At 42.4% G+C, this 14,434-nt stretch overlaps 2 protein-coding genes across 2 annotated transcripts; both read right to left on the reverse strand.

Annotated features, from left to right (window-relative positions):
• Positions 1-520: 520 nt before the first annotated feature.
• LOC102708417 (serine/threonine-protein kinase VPS15) lies at positions 521-9,262 on the reverse strand. Its single transcript, XM_040520468.1, has 12 exons — positions 8,918-9,262; positions 8,728-8,802; positions 8,158-8,280; positions 7,911-7,956; positions 7,676-7,836; positions 6,769-6,848; positions 5,953-6,058; positions 4,621-4,797; positions 1,671-4,541; positions 1,270-1,496; positions 1,083-1,182; positions 521-915 (listed from the first exon to the last, which is right to left on the reverse strand). The coding sequence occupies exons 1-12, from the start codon at positions 9,116-9,118 to the stop codon at positions 736-738; spliced, it is 4,347 nt and encodes a 1,448-aa protein (XP_040376402.1). The 5' UTR covers positions 9,119-9,262; the 3' UTR covers positions 521-735.
• Positions 9,263-12,890: 3,628 nt separating this feature from the next.
• LOC102700685 (ethylene-responsive transcription factor ERF003) lies at positions 12,891-14,089 on the reverse strand. The gene is made up of 2 exons (XM_040521290.1): positions 13,893-14,089; positions 12,891-13,792 (listed from the first exon to the last, which is right to left on the reverse strand). Exons 1-2 carry the CDS (start codon positions 13,973-13,975, stop codon positions 13,354-13,356), a joined length of 522 nt encoding a protein of 173 aa, XP_040377224.1. The 5' UTR covers positions 13,976-14,089; the 3' UTR covers positions 12,891-13,353.
• Between the last annotated feature and the right edge of the window lie 345 nt (positions 14,090-14,434).

Raw genomic sequence — 14,434 nt, forward strand, 5'->3', positions numbered from 1 at the left:
CGGACTACGTAGAAGCTGAAGCCAGGTCGGGACGACGAGACACAGTGGTATGGGCGGCAGGAGGCGCAGGGAGCAGCAGCCATCGTCAGCAAGCCAGCCAGCCACCCAGCATTGGATTCGCTTCCTTCTTCTGCCCTCTTCTCCTCCCCAAAGAAAACGTCGCAACGAGTAACGATGCCCCTCGGATCTGCCTGCGCACCAGTACCGCTACTGCTGCTCGCGCTATTCATGCTGACTTCTTTTATATCCTCTACGACTACGAGAAACAACCCATTTGCTTAGCTGGATCGGTGGTAGTCTTTTCGCTTTTGCCTATATATATTTCTAAGTCAAATTTAATTATTTTTTTACCTTCGATGTAGGGTTAACTTAAGGTTTTCTCATCAAAGTTTATTTTTCAATCTTTGCTTTTAAATTGCTAAAAACACATATATAAAATTGTTATTCATAAATTATTTTTCGTTTACAGTTACGCCGTTTGTATATATACAATGAAAAAGCCAAACAGTGAGGGCACATGTACATATACATGGCAATTAATAAGCCAATTCTTGCTTTGTATTGGCAGAAATCATGTTATGTACAACGGTCAAGAAGCAATGGTTGCATGTACTACTGAGGTACCGTGTCTAATGTCATGTGCTGTAAACAGTGTAAGCCTAAATTAAGCAGATGCTAATATGTACACATGGGGAACGCCATCTCTTACCGGTAAGAGATGGAGGCGGCGGGCGGCTACTTCCACACCTTGACGGCGCCATCTCTGCTGCCCGAGATCAGCCTCTGGCTCGACAAGTTCACGGAAGCCAGCGCGAGGATCGCGTCCCGGTGGCATCCCGCGGAATCCGCGGCGGCGATGGCCAGCTGCGTCTTGTGGGTTAACCTGGACGCCGTCATAGGCTGTCTGCATATTTCCTGCACAAAAAGCATTCACTCTTAGCTTCAAGACTTGCAAATTTGTTAAATGATGATTTGAAAGTTTGAGAATTGTTTGAGAAAACACCGGGAAGCACAAAACAAACAACAGATACAGCACTGAACGGTTTAGCTGTAGCAGCAAAATATACTCTACTAGTAGTTACCTGCACAACTTGTACACAAGAGCTGGATCTTATATCGTAGGACTCTTCGTTTCCAGCTCCTTTCACCGAGGGACCAGCTATGCAGAAGCTTTGCTCAGGCCTTCAAAAACATCAACATAAACATCATGCACTTGCAAAAGATAAAATATGCAAAACCACGAGTGTATATATAGTTCAAATATTGAACCTGGCCTGATCCCAGTAGCGTATCTTCAAGTCTGTTCCTCCGGTCAATAAGTCCCCTCCTGGCAAAGGAAGCAAAGAACGGATTCCTGGAAGGCGTGGAGGCGGGTCACATAATTCTTCAATTCTGAATTTATAATTTGCTGGCCGCGTCTCATCTTTAGTATTTGGATGTATTGATGGCGCCTTTGGTATAACAGCTTCGTTCTCGGTGCTTGCTGTTCTAAATATCTGCATAGTTCATCAAATTTACAGGTATCACATGACGGCACTATCAGATACAGGTGTTCGTTTATCACAAAGTGCAGACGTTTTTAGAACACTAACTAATTGCTCAAATGAGTAAAGAGATTTTATCAACAGTGACCGGGCTTAGAAAACAACAAAAAGAGCCATCTATATTACCTGGTGACGGCTTCCGTTCTCAGCATCCCACAGGGTAACTTCATCGCGGCCTGCTGCAACAAAAACCACGGGTCTCCCAGAAGAAGATATTGAATTCGGTGGTGGTATAAACAAGCACAACTTTTCTATCGGGGTTGCTGGCAAATATTTCCATGAGTTAACAGGAAGCAGAAACCTGTTGTCCCACAGTGTAAGAACACCTCTTGAAGACCCTGAGATGAACCAATTTCCGCACTGGCCCACTACAAGTGCCGATATGTACCCCTCTTCTGGTGAAGATCTAAAGGACCAAGATTCAGAATTGGTCCTTGTATCCCATTTATGTACACCACAATGCTCAGTGCTGAAAAGGATGGTTGGGCTAAAACTCTCTGAGGAACAGGTCACAACACTGAGAATTGCACCTTCTTTCAAATCTTTCCTTTTTACATCAGCTATGCCAGAATATCTCTCTATGACATTCCCTACACCACGTGTGCAGTCAACAGAAAACAAGTGCAATGTGCCATCACTAGCACCAACAATAACTTGGGGAGTACCATGAAGCATTGTCGTACATAGAGCTCGGCTACTACCCAGGCTATACGTTAACCTAGATCTGAAGGCAATATCTTTTTCCAATTTTCTTGTATCCCATATCTTAATACTTGAATCATCTGAAGCTGTTACAAAAAAGGTGTTGTCATTTGATACAGCAATATCATTGACAGATGAGCGATGCTCCTGGAGATGTGCCACCAGAACACCACGAGGTCTCCAACTTGTCTCGAGAGCCACTGCTGGTCTGGTGAACGATCCTGAAGTGTCAGAGTTGGAAATGACATCACCTGGCATAGAGGAGATGCTATTCAGCGAGTCACTGATGCTCCCATCTCGGTGCATGCTACTGAAATGATTTTCTCTAGTATGAAGGCCTGGAACTGAACTTGATAAACCCCCATGCCGGTCAGATCCCAAATTCGCATGTAGTGATGTCCCTTGCATGGAATATAAGGGTATTCCTTTAGGTACACCATCATAAAATGAACTGGATGCATGTACTGCAGAGCTTATATATGCCGAATTAGCAGAAGAACAATCTTTAATGTTCAAAGACAAGTCACTGGATAACTTAGGTCCTCTCAATCTCGCATCATCTTCAATTGTAGTTGATGAAACACTTTGTGTCATGGCAGGATATCTTCCACCATGCACTGTCATTTCCTTTTTACCGTCACCCTTCAGTAAAATGTCTCCTGCATCGTGGACATCCTCTAAAGCTTGGTATAGGACTAATTTTGAGACCGGAGGCTTAAGACATGAAAGAAGAGCAGTTTCTGATGACCACGATGGTGGCTCCCTGTGTAAAAAATGTTTAAGATGCGGACAGAGGTATACAAAGGTATCTACAGGCCCTATGCTCTCACTGCAAGAAGCAACAAATCTTACAGCGGACTGTTTAACCCATTGGACTGGATGACACAGCAAGGGAAGAGCTTTTCCAAATAGACCAACAATTGCCCTTTTCCTCAAATAACCACTTTTGCACATCATAGTCAAGCAGTCAAGTACTTTCACAAGCACAGCCTCCATATCATCACTTAGTGCTTGTTCAAGATAGGGCAAGAGATACTCCTCAACACTTCTGGAACCGATAAAATAGCACACGACAACAATCTGACCAAAATAAACTGCACGGAGCTGCTCATCACGGTCATTTAGAAATGCTGGAAGTATGGGAAGAAGAAAATCATTAGTTTGTCTGTGTCCGAAGAAGTAACACAGGTAACTTATATCTTGCAGAAGAGCTCTGCGGACATTAGGAGTCTGTTTTTGTCCCATTACCAACTCTTGCACTATTTCATATATAGATTTTCTGAGTCGTGCAAGTTGACCATTAATGCTGTCGTGCTGCTTCTTTGCTGGAGATTCTACAGACTGTGACCTGGGAGCTACCATTGATTCCTCAAGAGGCCTAGCATCTTCTATACTCCGGGAACGAAGCAGGAACCTGTAGGCTGTTAAGGCCAACTTATAAATGTTGCTGGCATAGCAAACTCTAACACTCTCCTCTGTATCATCTGGGAGCAAAGATAGCATTGGAAGGATGTACTCTGGGAATATCTTTGCGTCGCTGATAGGAAAGTCTTGAACAAGACAAAGGACATCAGACAAAGTTTCCAAAGCAGCACAACGGACTATGGCAGCTGGATCTGAAAGCATTGCAATAACATATGGAATAACCAGCTGTAAGCGGCTATCATCATCTATGTATGTAGAGCAAATCTTCAGAAGTATCAGACTAGCCCTTCTAAGCTCCGGTTTTTTGACACTTCGTATGCACGAGCAAAGTAATGAGGCAAGCAAAACCATGCCTTCACAGCTCACCTTGTATTCCGTTTGTTGAAAAATGTCAAAATTGTAGGTATCTGATTGGGCATCATAACTAGACACTAACGCAAGTAGGTTACTCTTTGAGATCTTGTGCAAGTGAGATACACAATTGTTCTGGCCCATCAAACCATTTTGTCTTCCAGCTTGACAAACCTGCCGCAAGGACTGAATACCATTTGCATGGGAAACATTGGAAGTAACAGACTGGTCTGTGTCTTGAGTGATCTTTGTACTTGTAGGATCATCCTTCTCCAGTTCCTTGAGGAGGAAATTGAGATCTCCAACAACATGCTTATGCTGTCCAGGAGTGTTTATCTTAACTACAGGTATACTTTTGGCATATTCTTTTGATGAATTTATAGTTTGCCCTGTGATGCCTTTTTCCCCAGATAATTTATTATGCACTGACACAGTAGCAGATCCTTGAATTTTCTCAAGTGTTGACCCACTTATCATTACATCATGCATCTTTTCAAAATATTCTCGAGTCTTTTCGACCTGTAGAAAGGAATGAATGCTTGCGGTTGAGAATAACAGAGGAAGTAGAAGTTTAACAGAGATGAAAATTGATCCTTACCCTAGCATCAGAGTGAAGTGGAACAATATCTGAGAAAAACTTGTGGAGAAATTTCGAGAAATAAACTGGGAATACAACAGATTCATATTTTTGCAAGTAGCTTTTGCATGATAGCCTTTCTTTCGGGTCTAACTGAATCATGTGAAGTACCATGTCACGGATACCGGTATCTTGTATCTGCAAGCACAAATGAAAATTGAGCCATTTTAACTGGATGAAACAAATGCATATGATTTGCATCTTTTGTAAATAAGCAATTTGCAAGGACTGAATACAACGACAAATAAATGTAAAACTTGAGATCCCTGAGTCCATTTTCATCTATTTAGGTCCACAAAATATCCAGTTCTCTTGGTTCATGTACTTCTAACATACTACTGGAAATGGAAATTATTTTTAAGTCAACACATTACAAGAACTGCATGCTGTAAATAATTTTAAGGCATTCTGAAGTGGACCCTGAGCTATTCCAGAACCTTTGTAATGCAAGCATTCATCCAAACAGGAATCTGGAAAATTAACTGCATCCCAAACGGGTCCATGAAATTAGGTGTAAAAAAGTAACTTGTCACACACAATACAGGGATCTTGTGATCATTTGTTGCTGAAATATATGATTTAATGTTTTATTTTTGAATAAATTGAATAATGATTGCTCTATTCTTAGTTAATGGGAAATCATGAACACGATAATCCTATCATCAATTGAATCCTAAGATTGCAGATGGCATGTATGACATATCTTAATAGCATCAAACTATTGTCACATATTCATCATTAAACCTCAAAAGTAAATGTAGTTTGAAATTCTCAGCACTGATCTCCTTAAGGCTTCAAAAGAAATCACGCTCCAAAAGGTAGTAGCTAGTGGTAATTACTCTGAAGCAAAATCCAAGAAGCGAGAACAGTAAAAGGATAAATATTCAAGGTGCACTTCCAATGTATGCACCATACCATATACACTAAATATATTTGACTAGTAGTTGTGCTGTTATCTAATGTTCCACCCCATGACCCAGGAAGATATTCTAATTTTGCAGGACAAGAACAGAATAACCAAGAAAAAACACAGCTCTCTGTGTGTATTTTCACCTCCTAACAATTAGGCAAGAAAACTGAGGTTAAACAGAATTAATAGACAGAACAATAACCAGAAGTAACTGTGGAAGCATTTAATAAACAATACGAAAGGGTACATAGTTGATAGTTGCTGAGAGGTGAACATAAGACATGCCAACCCAAATCCTAGATTGAAGAACAACACTTCCTGAATGATTCAAACAAAGAATATAAATAAACTGATTAAAAGGAACAAGGAACAATACCAGAAACCTTTTCTAGGGTATGAATAGGGTCATACTGACCACGCCGATAAGCTAGAAGTTGTGAAAGCTCAAAAAGTGGCTGTCCTTCTAGGAAAAGTTCAGCAAGAACACACCTGCAAAGGAGACAAGCCATTTACCATTTGGAGAATAAGGAAACGAAAAATATAGAATCAGTAAACAGGTCTAACATAGCAAAGTATTGCAGAAAAATGGGAGCTATTAAAGAAAGAAGAAGATTCATTTTCTTAACCAAGGGTCCTACCGTAGTCAGTTAGTCACACACCGATTTCCTTTTGGGATGTGCAAATATTTAAATGTAGGCCGCAAAACATACTAAGGACAGGTCTCTCATTTATAACTTAAGATAATTGTTTTATTTCTAACTGAGCATTCTTTGATAAAATCAAGAACACAATGTTGTACAATTACAAACCATGCAGCCTCATATTGATCAAAATTATATCTAAAACAATTGATCAAAATCTTAAATTTCATAGTTCGGTTGATGGCATGTCTCAAATGCCAAGATACCGAGTGACAGAGAAAAGCATGCCATTGACAACAAAGAGCAGTTTCTGCATTGTCTATCAGCAATTATCAAATTTCATCTGACAAGAAAATATGATGTCCCTCTTTGCCAAACGAGATGCCAAATCATAACAAATTCAAAAAAGTTAAATTATAGAACTTGTATGTTCAAACAATAGACAACTGTGATTATGAGATTGAAAGGACCTATGCCCTCGCCATGTGAAATGCTGAAAATGGAACAAAACATATTCCTGAGCAAATCAATAAAGATTTATAAGGAAATAGCATATACCCAAGAGAGAATATATCCATAGATGGTTGCAGAGGTGCATCTGCTGCGACTTGGGTTTCCGCACCATGCTCATAAAACCTCTGGAAACATTGAGTTAGGTTTATTCAAAAGAGTTGCAGGTAAGGTTTATTCAAAAGAGTTGCAGGTAATCAAAGATATAGCATCAAGACATCCAACAGTACATTGCAAAAATGCAAATACTGCCTTTAAATCATAAGTCTTTTTAAATTCCCACTATTAAATTTTCAGTAATAATGAAAGAGTCCAAATCTCCTAGAAAATGGCAAGAGTTTATTCGTGAATGGTCAAGTGAATGGAGTTATCAACTCATGGATATGGCAATATACTTTCATCGTAGTGGAGAAATTCAAAGAGGCAATTCCCCTGCTACCTTCATCAGTTTGGTTACTCAAAACAATTTACGTTAATATTGACACAATTCTATCCATAGGAAATGCTGACTAGTAGTCCGCAGTGAATTAGTACCAACTCAGTCCAGAAATCTACAGTTATATTTTAAGTCCAGTAACTAGTACTCCACCATGAAATAGTATCAACTCATTTCATGAATCAACTGCATGTAAACCCAGTCTTTGTAAGAGAAATGGAAAAACCATTGCTGCCATGACTAGTATGCAATATACATGTTACTCTAGACTAAGAAATTCATGTATCAGGGCATAACAGGTTTTAAATTTGTGGATCTGCAATAATGCAACTACATTTTCCCCCTTAATAATATATTGTTTGAATTCATAATAATTTGCAGGCACAAGCAATATACAAAGTTCCATAACAAGATTAGTGATATGTGTCAAAACTACACCAATGAGAAAAAATAAACTCATATACCATCAATAAAAAAGAGCATAGCAATTTCAAATATCATTCAGATTAAGGAACTAACTTCAGGTGCTAGATAGCATCTTCGCCTTCCTCCAGTATCAAAGAAGAATGAAAAATCAGATGGATCATCATCCGGGATGTAAGTCGGTTTAAAAGATGCGAAGTCCGCAAGATATAGCCAATTCCATGAGGTAACAAGCACATTCTCACATTTTATGTCACCTAACAAGAAAACTCAGTGTAAATATTAATTTGCCAAAAAGAACTACTGCTAATGCACAGTAAATCCTTCTCACCGTGGCAAATTCCCTTGCTATGGCTCTGCTCCACAGCATGGATTAACTGCAAACCAAATGAGCTATGTTGGCAACGATATCTGGAATGGAAAGAACGAATGATGACTCTTACATGTTCCACTAGTTTGAAGTGTGTGGTTCATAACTATACCTAGTTATACGGATACTAACAATCACCATAGGATCTGATCGTCACCTCTGTAAATGCAAATGATCACCCAACAACAATGAAAAAAGGATGGCTCACCTGAAAAGCAAGCCATTTCTTCTCGATTTTACTGAGGAAAGGCCGTGTGCTTAGCCGATCATGCAGGTTGCTGTAGAAATACTGCCTAAGGAGATACGCTGCCTTATCTGTTTGTAACCAAACCTGAACGCATCCAATGTCACGTCAGTATGTTACCCAAAAATAAAAGGAGAACACAAATTTAGAGTAGACATAGATACTTTTTCGCATTCGCATCCAGCTAGATTCCATTATTTCATACTGTCTCATGTGAAAATATACAAGGACGTGAGCATATTTCAAACTCCATCAAAATTTAACCAAATCATAGAATTTGAAATCATATCCTAGAAACCCTAATGATATAACTTGAAAAGCCCTAAACAGTTTACTAAAGAAAACAGCCTTACTGCGACCTGAAATTTCCACCCAAACCAAACAAAGTGAATACGCATTATTTTTCTAAAAATAATTATAATCCACTAGATAACCCAATGCAACAAAATAATGCACTAAAAACCCAGGACCGATCGCGCTAGTTAGTAAAGCACGGACAAAACTCGATGGGTGCCAATAGCACGCAATCCTCACCTGGAAGGGCCAGACATGGGATTCCTCCAAACCCTCGAACTCGTTCCTGATCCTCTCCAACCTTCGCTCATGCTCCTGCAACACCAAGCAGCCAGATCTCAAAACGCGACTCCAACCCCAAATCGATGGGGGGGGGGGGGGGGGGCTCGGGAGGGAGGGAGGGAGCGCCGGCAAAGGCTGCCGGTTTTACCTTGAGGTCGAGGGGCTCGCCGGCGCGCTTGAAGTAGACCTTGACGAGGAGCAAGCCCTCGTCGTGCTTGCAGCGGACGGACTTGAGGAAGCGGCCGCGGCTGACGACCTCGACGAGCACGAGGTTGTGCGTGGACGGGAGGTCGTGGAGGTAGTACTCCGTCGCCGACGCCTGCGTCGTCCGCGCGATCTTATTCCCCATCCCCGCCCGCGCCGCCTCCGCCGCGGCTCCGGCTCGCCGCCGGGGCCGGTGGCTCCTCCGCTCCGCTCGGTGGGTTTACCCCTTTCCGCTTTCGCGTGTGCGGCGTCGCGCTGCGTGGCGTGGCGTGGCGTGGGGGCGGAGGCGGCGATCGCTCGGCGGACGGTGTTTCACGCCTCTCCCGAATTGCGCGACCGTGACACGCCGAGGCGTGAAGCAACCCAATCCGAACCCCAAACCGTACGCACGCACGCAACGGATCCGGGGAGTTCGAGCCCAACACACAAGGCCGTTTCTTTTTTTTTTTTTAAGCATTCATCGGTTTTTCGCACACATTTCATTAATTACCGAATGGTATATCTTTAAAATATATATATATATACACGAATTTATTATCTTACATTTGTTCGTATATTTTAAATTTTGTATTAGTTAATTTTATCGTTTATATTATTAAATAGCTATAAAAAAATAGATGATTGTATATCTTTTGTCAAAAAAAACACAGCACTACCTAGATAAAGCCGAGAGAAGATATTTTTTTGACAAAAAAAAACAGATACACCGATTCTTGTCAGGATAATTCGAAGACAAGATGCAAAATGATTCACAATTCCAGCTCCGTTTTACGACCTGTCTCATCTCAGGATACGAGATAAAGAAACCTGGATAGCTCCTTGGCAGCAAAGCTAACAGCAAGTTAGCAACACGGTGCGACTGACACTTGGGCTGTGTTTGAGATAAGCTTAAGATGTTAGATGAAAGTTTTATTTTATCTATTTAATAATATAAATTATGTAATTAAATATTAGTGTAATGTTAAAGATCTATTTTAGAAAGATATGATGATGATTATATATATATATATATAATTTATTTTGTAAAAAATATTATTTAATAATTCATGAAGCATGAGCGTAAAAGGTGAGAAAATTCTACCATAATACAATATTCAACTCTATCATCCCACAACATGCTTGATCCAAAGTTCCAAACTACGGGCATTTATCTTTCCACTTACTAATGTTCATAATAGATTTGCCACTGTAACTATCTGTCATAGACTTATAAGGGTTTACATGTCATATACAGCGAGTACGAATCTGTTTTGATCACTCATAACTCGTAGAAGTGGCAAAAAGTTAATTTTTTCCCAAACTACACAAAGGGCAACGAAAATATATACTGCCAACTCATGGGACATTCAGATTGATATGCCAGACTCTGAACTAGCAACTGGAGTACTGCTTTTGGGCAAGTATCTCTGCTCGAGGCAATAAAAGTATTCAAAATCTTCTGTCAACGATTGATAAGATCCTGCAACTAACAAACAAAAATTATAAACATTAGGACAAATCACTAAGAGGGTGATTGGTTGGCTTATTTAGAAAAAAAAATCAAACAACGTATTTGTAAATAAAAAACAATTTATGAATAAATTTTACAAACGTCGAGGTTTCTCGACTTATCGTCGAGTTGAGTCCCTTAATCCCAAAACCCAAAATTTGCTCCCTCAGATATTGTCCAAGTGTGATTTTAATCTCTCAACCACAATACAAGGCATGGGTGCTCCCCCAACTATTAAAACATGTACAAAGTAACAAAGTAACTTCTGATGGTTTAGCCCGCCGTTTCCATCAACATAGCGGGTTGACATGGTCAAGATTGGCATGTCGACAAAAACCATCAACCAAACCTCGAGAGAGTTATTTTGCATTGATTTTGATATTTAAGGGATCACTTGTATCTGATATTGCGGTTAGGGCGACCAAAATCAGATTCAGTCAATAGTTAAGGGAGAAAATTACTTTTTTCTTTTTTGTTGGGAAAAATTAGAGCACCTGAAATTTAGTGCTTGCATAGATCATGGACAGAGACAATGTAGCTAAGTAGCAACTGCCAAAGAGCAGCACTGTAGCCATCTCCTAATAGGGAGGAACACTCAATTATGGAGATAATGATAGAAGAGGACAGGAACACAAGGGATGCTTCTGTCTCTCAAACACATCATGCAGATGATTCCTCTATGCTGCTACTACTACTGCTACTGTCTTTCTCAATCATGTGTCCCTTGACAATCTGAGGCCATGAGGATCAGAGAACTCAAAGAACCTATATCCTCCTAATTTTCTGCTCCCCGTGTACATCCCTATGGATGGATTTGGCTGGCCCAACAACTAGATGAACAACAGGTGTGTTCTTTTGTCGACTTAACTTTCTTTTCTGCAGGAAGACTGAGACAGCAAACTGGCTAAAAGCAGGGGAATCTGTGTCATGAGATGGACTGGTGACTCGTTTTACTGCTCACCAAAGTATCAAACGCAGATGGAGCTGTTTGTGCTGCTGCACATGCAGCCATTGCTGGAAAAATCCATATTAGACAATGAAATATAAGCAATGGCCAATGCTGCTAGGGGATTAGCACTTGTTTACTGAACCCTGTCATAACTCATAAGCAGTGAAGGATTGACAAAGAGATGAGTCTTTGACAGGTGAGGCAAAAGTATGGCAACTGGCAAGCCATGCTTGCAGTTTGCAGTAGTGAAGTAAACAACACTCGCCTAAGAAACTGCCACGTGCCTAATGTTTAGCGTGGTAAGAGCATCTCGAATAGAACGCTAATACTTAACTCTCCAAAATCATATGTTGGGCCTAAAATTTATTCCTCCTCCAACAGAAACAAAAAACTGAATTATTTGTATTAGGAACGCATATGTTTGCCTAAATTTGGTATACAAGAAAGTTGATATTACGAATGCGTAAATATTGAAAATAGATTTAGTAACCTGCTGGAGGTATGATTTCTGCTTAAATTCCTACAATTCAGTTTTATAGATCAATTTTAGATACCTGTTGGAGATGCCAGTAGCAAGTGACTCCAGTTTTTGCTTGCAATGGAGAGAGCCGAGTTCAGAGTTATCAGTCGACGTGAAAGTTCAGAGATTAGGATGGACAAGAGTGATGAATCAATCCCCTCTCGTGATGAAATGAGAAATGATGCAGCAGCGGAAGGAATCAAAAGATCAAAGTGGTGTCACACGATTCAGAAGCACAGGTAGGAGGCAGCTTTCGCACAGAGTTCGAGCTGCTGAATCATGCCCCAGCGACACGCAGACATGAACGCAGGCTGCAGCCAGCCACAAAGCCGGTCAGGACTCCAAAGAACACCCTCTTTACCCCTCCAAAATGCGATGGATTGGTCATTGGTTGGTGGTGGCATTGCAGAGATGCCTCCTGCCTAAACACAACGCAGGGTTCACTTCACCCTATCAACCAATCCCTGAACCTGAAACTGAAATTAGCAGGCAGAGTGTGTGTGTGATTGACAGAAACACCCAACGCCTGCAAAAAAAAAAAAAGTTTTCAGTGGAGAGGCTGACCGGAATTGGCAAGTCATGTGGAGGCACATGCCGGCCATGATGAAGTGCATCCTCCCTTCCTAGATACCGTCGTCGTCGTCGTGGTCGTCATCGTCTTCTTCATGTGTTCGATGTCACAAGCGCACAAGAAAGGACGCCCACTCTGATATGATCGGCTGTGCAGCTTGCCATGATCGCCACGTTATCTGCCGCTCTCGGACGCTTGCGAGAACAAGGCGCCGCCCCTGGCCTACGTGCTTGAAAGGGTCAATCAGAAAAAAAAAATTCAGGTCGTGGCATGCGTCAGGTGTGAGGAGAGGAGCAGAGGAGTCTCTTCAATCATCATCAACATCGTCATACTGATATACTGCCTGGGTTAGATAAGATTGAGAGTGATTAACAAATCAATCTCTTGTCTGAATGTGATTGCTTCCAGAGTTTAATACAGTGAATTCTGGAAAGTGTCATTCATTGGTTCGTTTCATTTTACTATCATCATTCAGAACCTGTACTGATCTTGGTGTGGTGCATTGCATAAGAACATCGGAAATGCAACAGCTCTCTCTCTGAAAGAATCTCATGGGCTGATGGATATAGCAAATCCAAGACCAGAATTCAGAACAAAGGCTCGTCTTTTACTCTATGCTGGATGCTAATAGCCTAATAGTTCTAGGTAATATACATGTACTAGAGAAGAACAGATCAAGAACTCGTATGGCTTAACTAATATGGAGCTCGATCGATGCATTCTCACACAACCCACAGCCACAAAGAGCTGCATGGCATCCGGATGCAGTGCTCGCTGGTGCAAGCGCAAGAACAGAGCGAGGCGGAGAGAGGCGACACGCATGGCGGCATTGGAGATGCAGCGCTTGCTAGCTAGTAGCAGATCTCCATGGAGAAGTTGGAGTCGAGCAGCTCGTCGATCATCTGCTCCACGTGCTGCTCCTCGAGGAACCCGCCGCTCCATTCCGCGCCGTACGTCGTCGCCGTCGCCGTCCCTGAGTCGTCGGAGAAGGTGGCATTGCTGCCCAGCGGCGTCGCGGCGGATGATGCCGCTGGCGTGGCTGCGGCCGTGGCCGCCTCCCTCTGCCGCTGCGTGGCCTGCACGGACGCCAGGTTGAACCGGTGGAGCTTGGCGACGAGGGCGGCGGAGAGGAACGAGGAGGAGGCGGCGGCCACGGCGGCGGCCGCGCTGGCTTCGGCGGCGGGGAAGTTGGTGCGCGCGCGCGGGCCGCACATGATCCTCGCCGCCTCGTCGTAGGCGCGCGCCGCGTCCTCCGCCGTCTCGAACGTGCCCAGCCATATCCGCGTCTTCCTGCAAAGCCAAAACCACCACCACCGCAAAACCGATGAGCGACTCTCGAAACGGCCACCGGCGACGAAGACGACGACGACGGCGTCGCGCACGCACGTACAGAAGAGGGTGGCGGATCTCGGACACCCAGGAGCCCCAATGGCGCTGCCGCACGCCGCGGTACCGCTGCTGCGGCCGAGCCATCGGTCGTAGCAGCACGCGCTAGCTGGTCGCCGGTGGCGCCGCCGCCTTCTCGGTCTCGCTGATCGCCGGCGGCAACGGAGCAAGTGATCTTGGTCTCGTCTTCCTTGCGTGATGTGCGCGCCAAGGGAGTGTGGTGCGGGAGCCATGGAAATGGGCTATAAATAAGGAGGGAAATCGTAACGTTGGAATCTTTTCGTTGTTCGGATTGCTGCTCCTGGGCCCCACATAAGATGTCCCTCATTAGCAGCATGGTCGTTGGGCCCACCTAGACCCTTGTCTAGTTACGGAGCGCTAAAAAACTAAACGTTATTTGCAAATAAAACATAAATTATAAATAATTTCTTATATATTGTTTTAGTGATTTTAGAGTAAAACTAAAAAATAAAATACGACAAAAAAACTCCAAAATTCATTTAAAATATAAGGTTTGTAATTTAAATTTTAGCTTATAATTATAAG

Source organism: Oryza brachyantha, chromosome 2 (genome assembly GCF_000231095.2).
Source record: "Oryza brachyantha chromosome 2, ObraRS2, whole genome shotgun sequence".
Classification (NCBI taxonomy): Eukaryota; Viridiplantae; Streptophyta; class Magnoliopsida; order Poales; family Poaceae; genus Oryza; species Oryza brachyantha.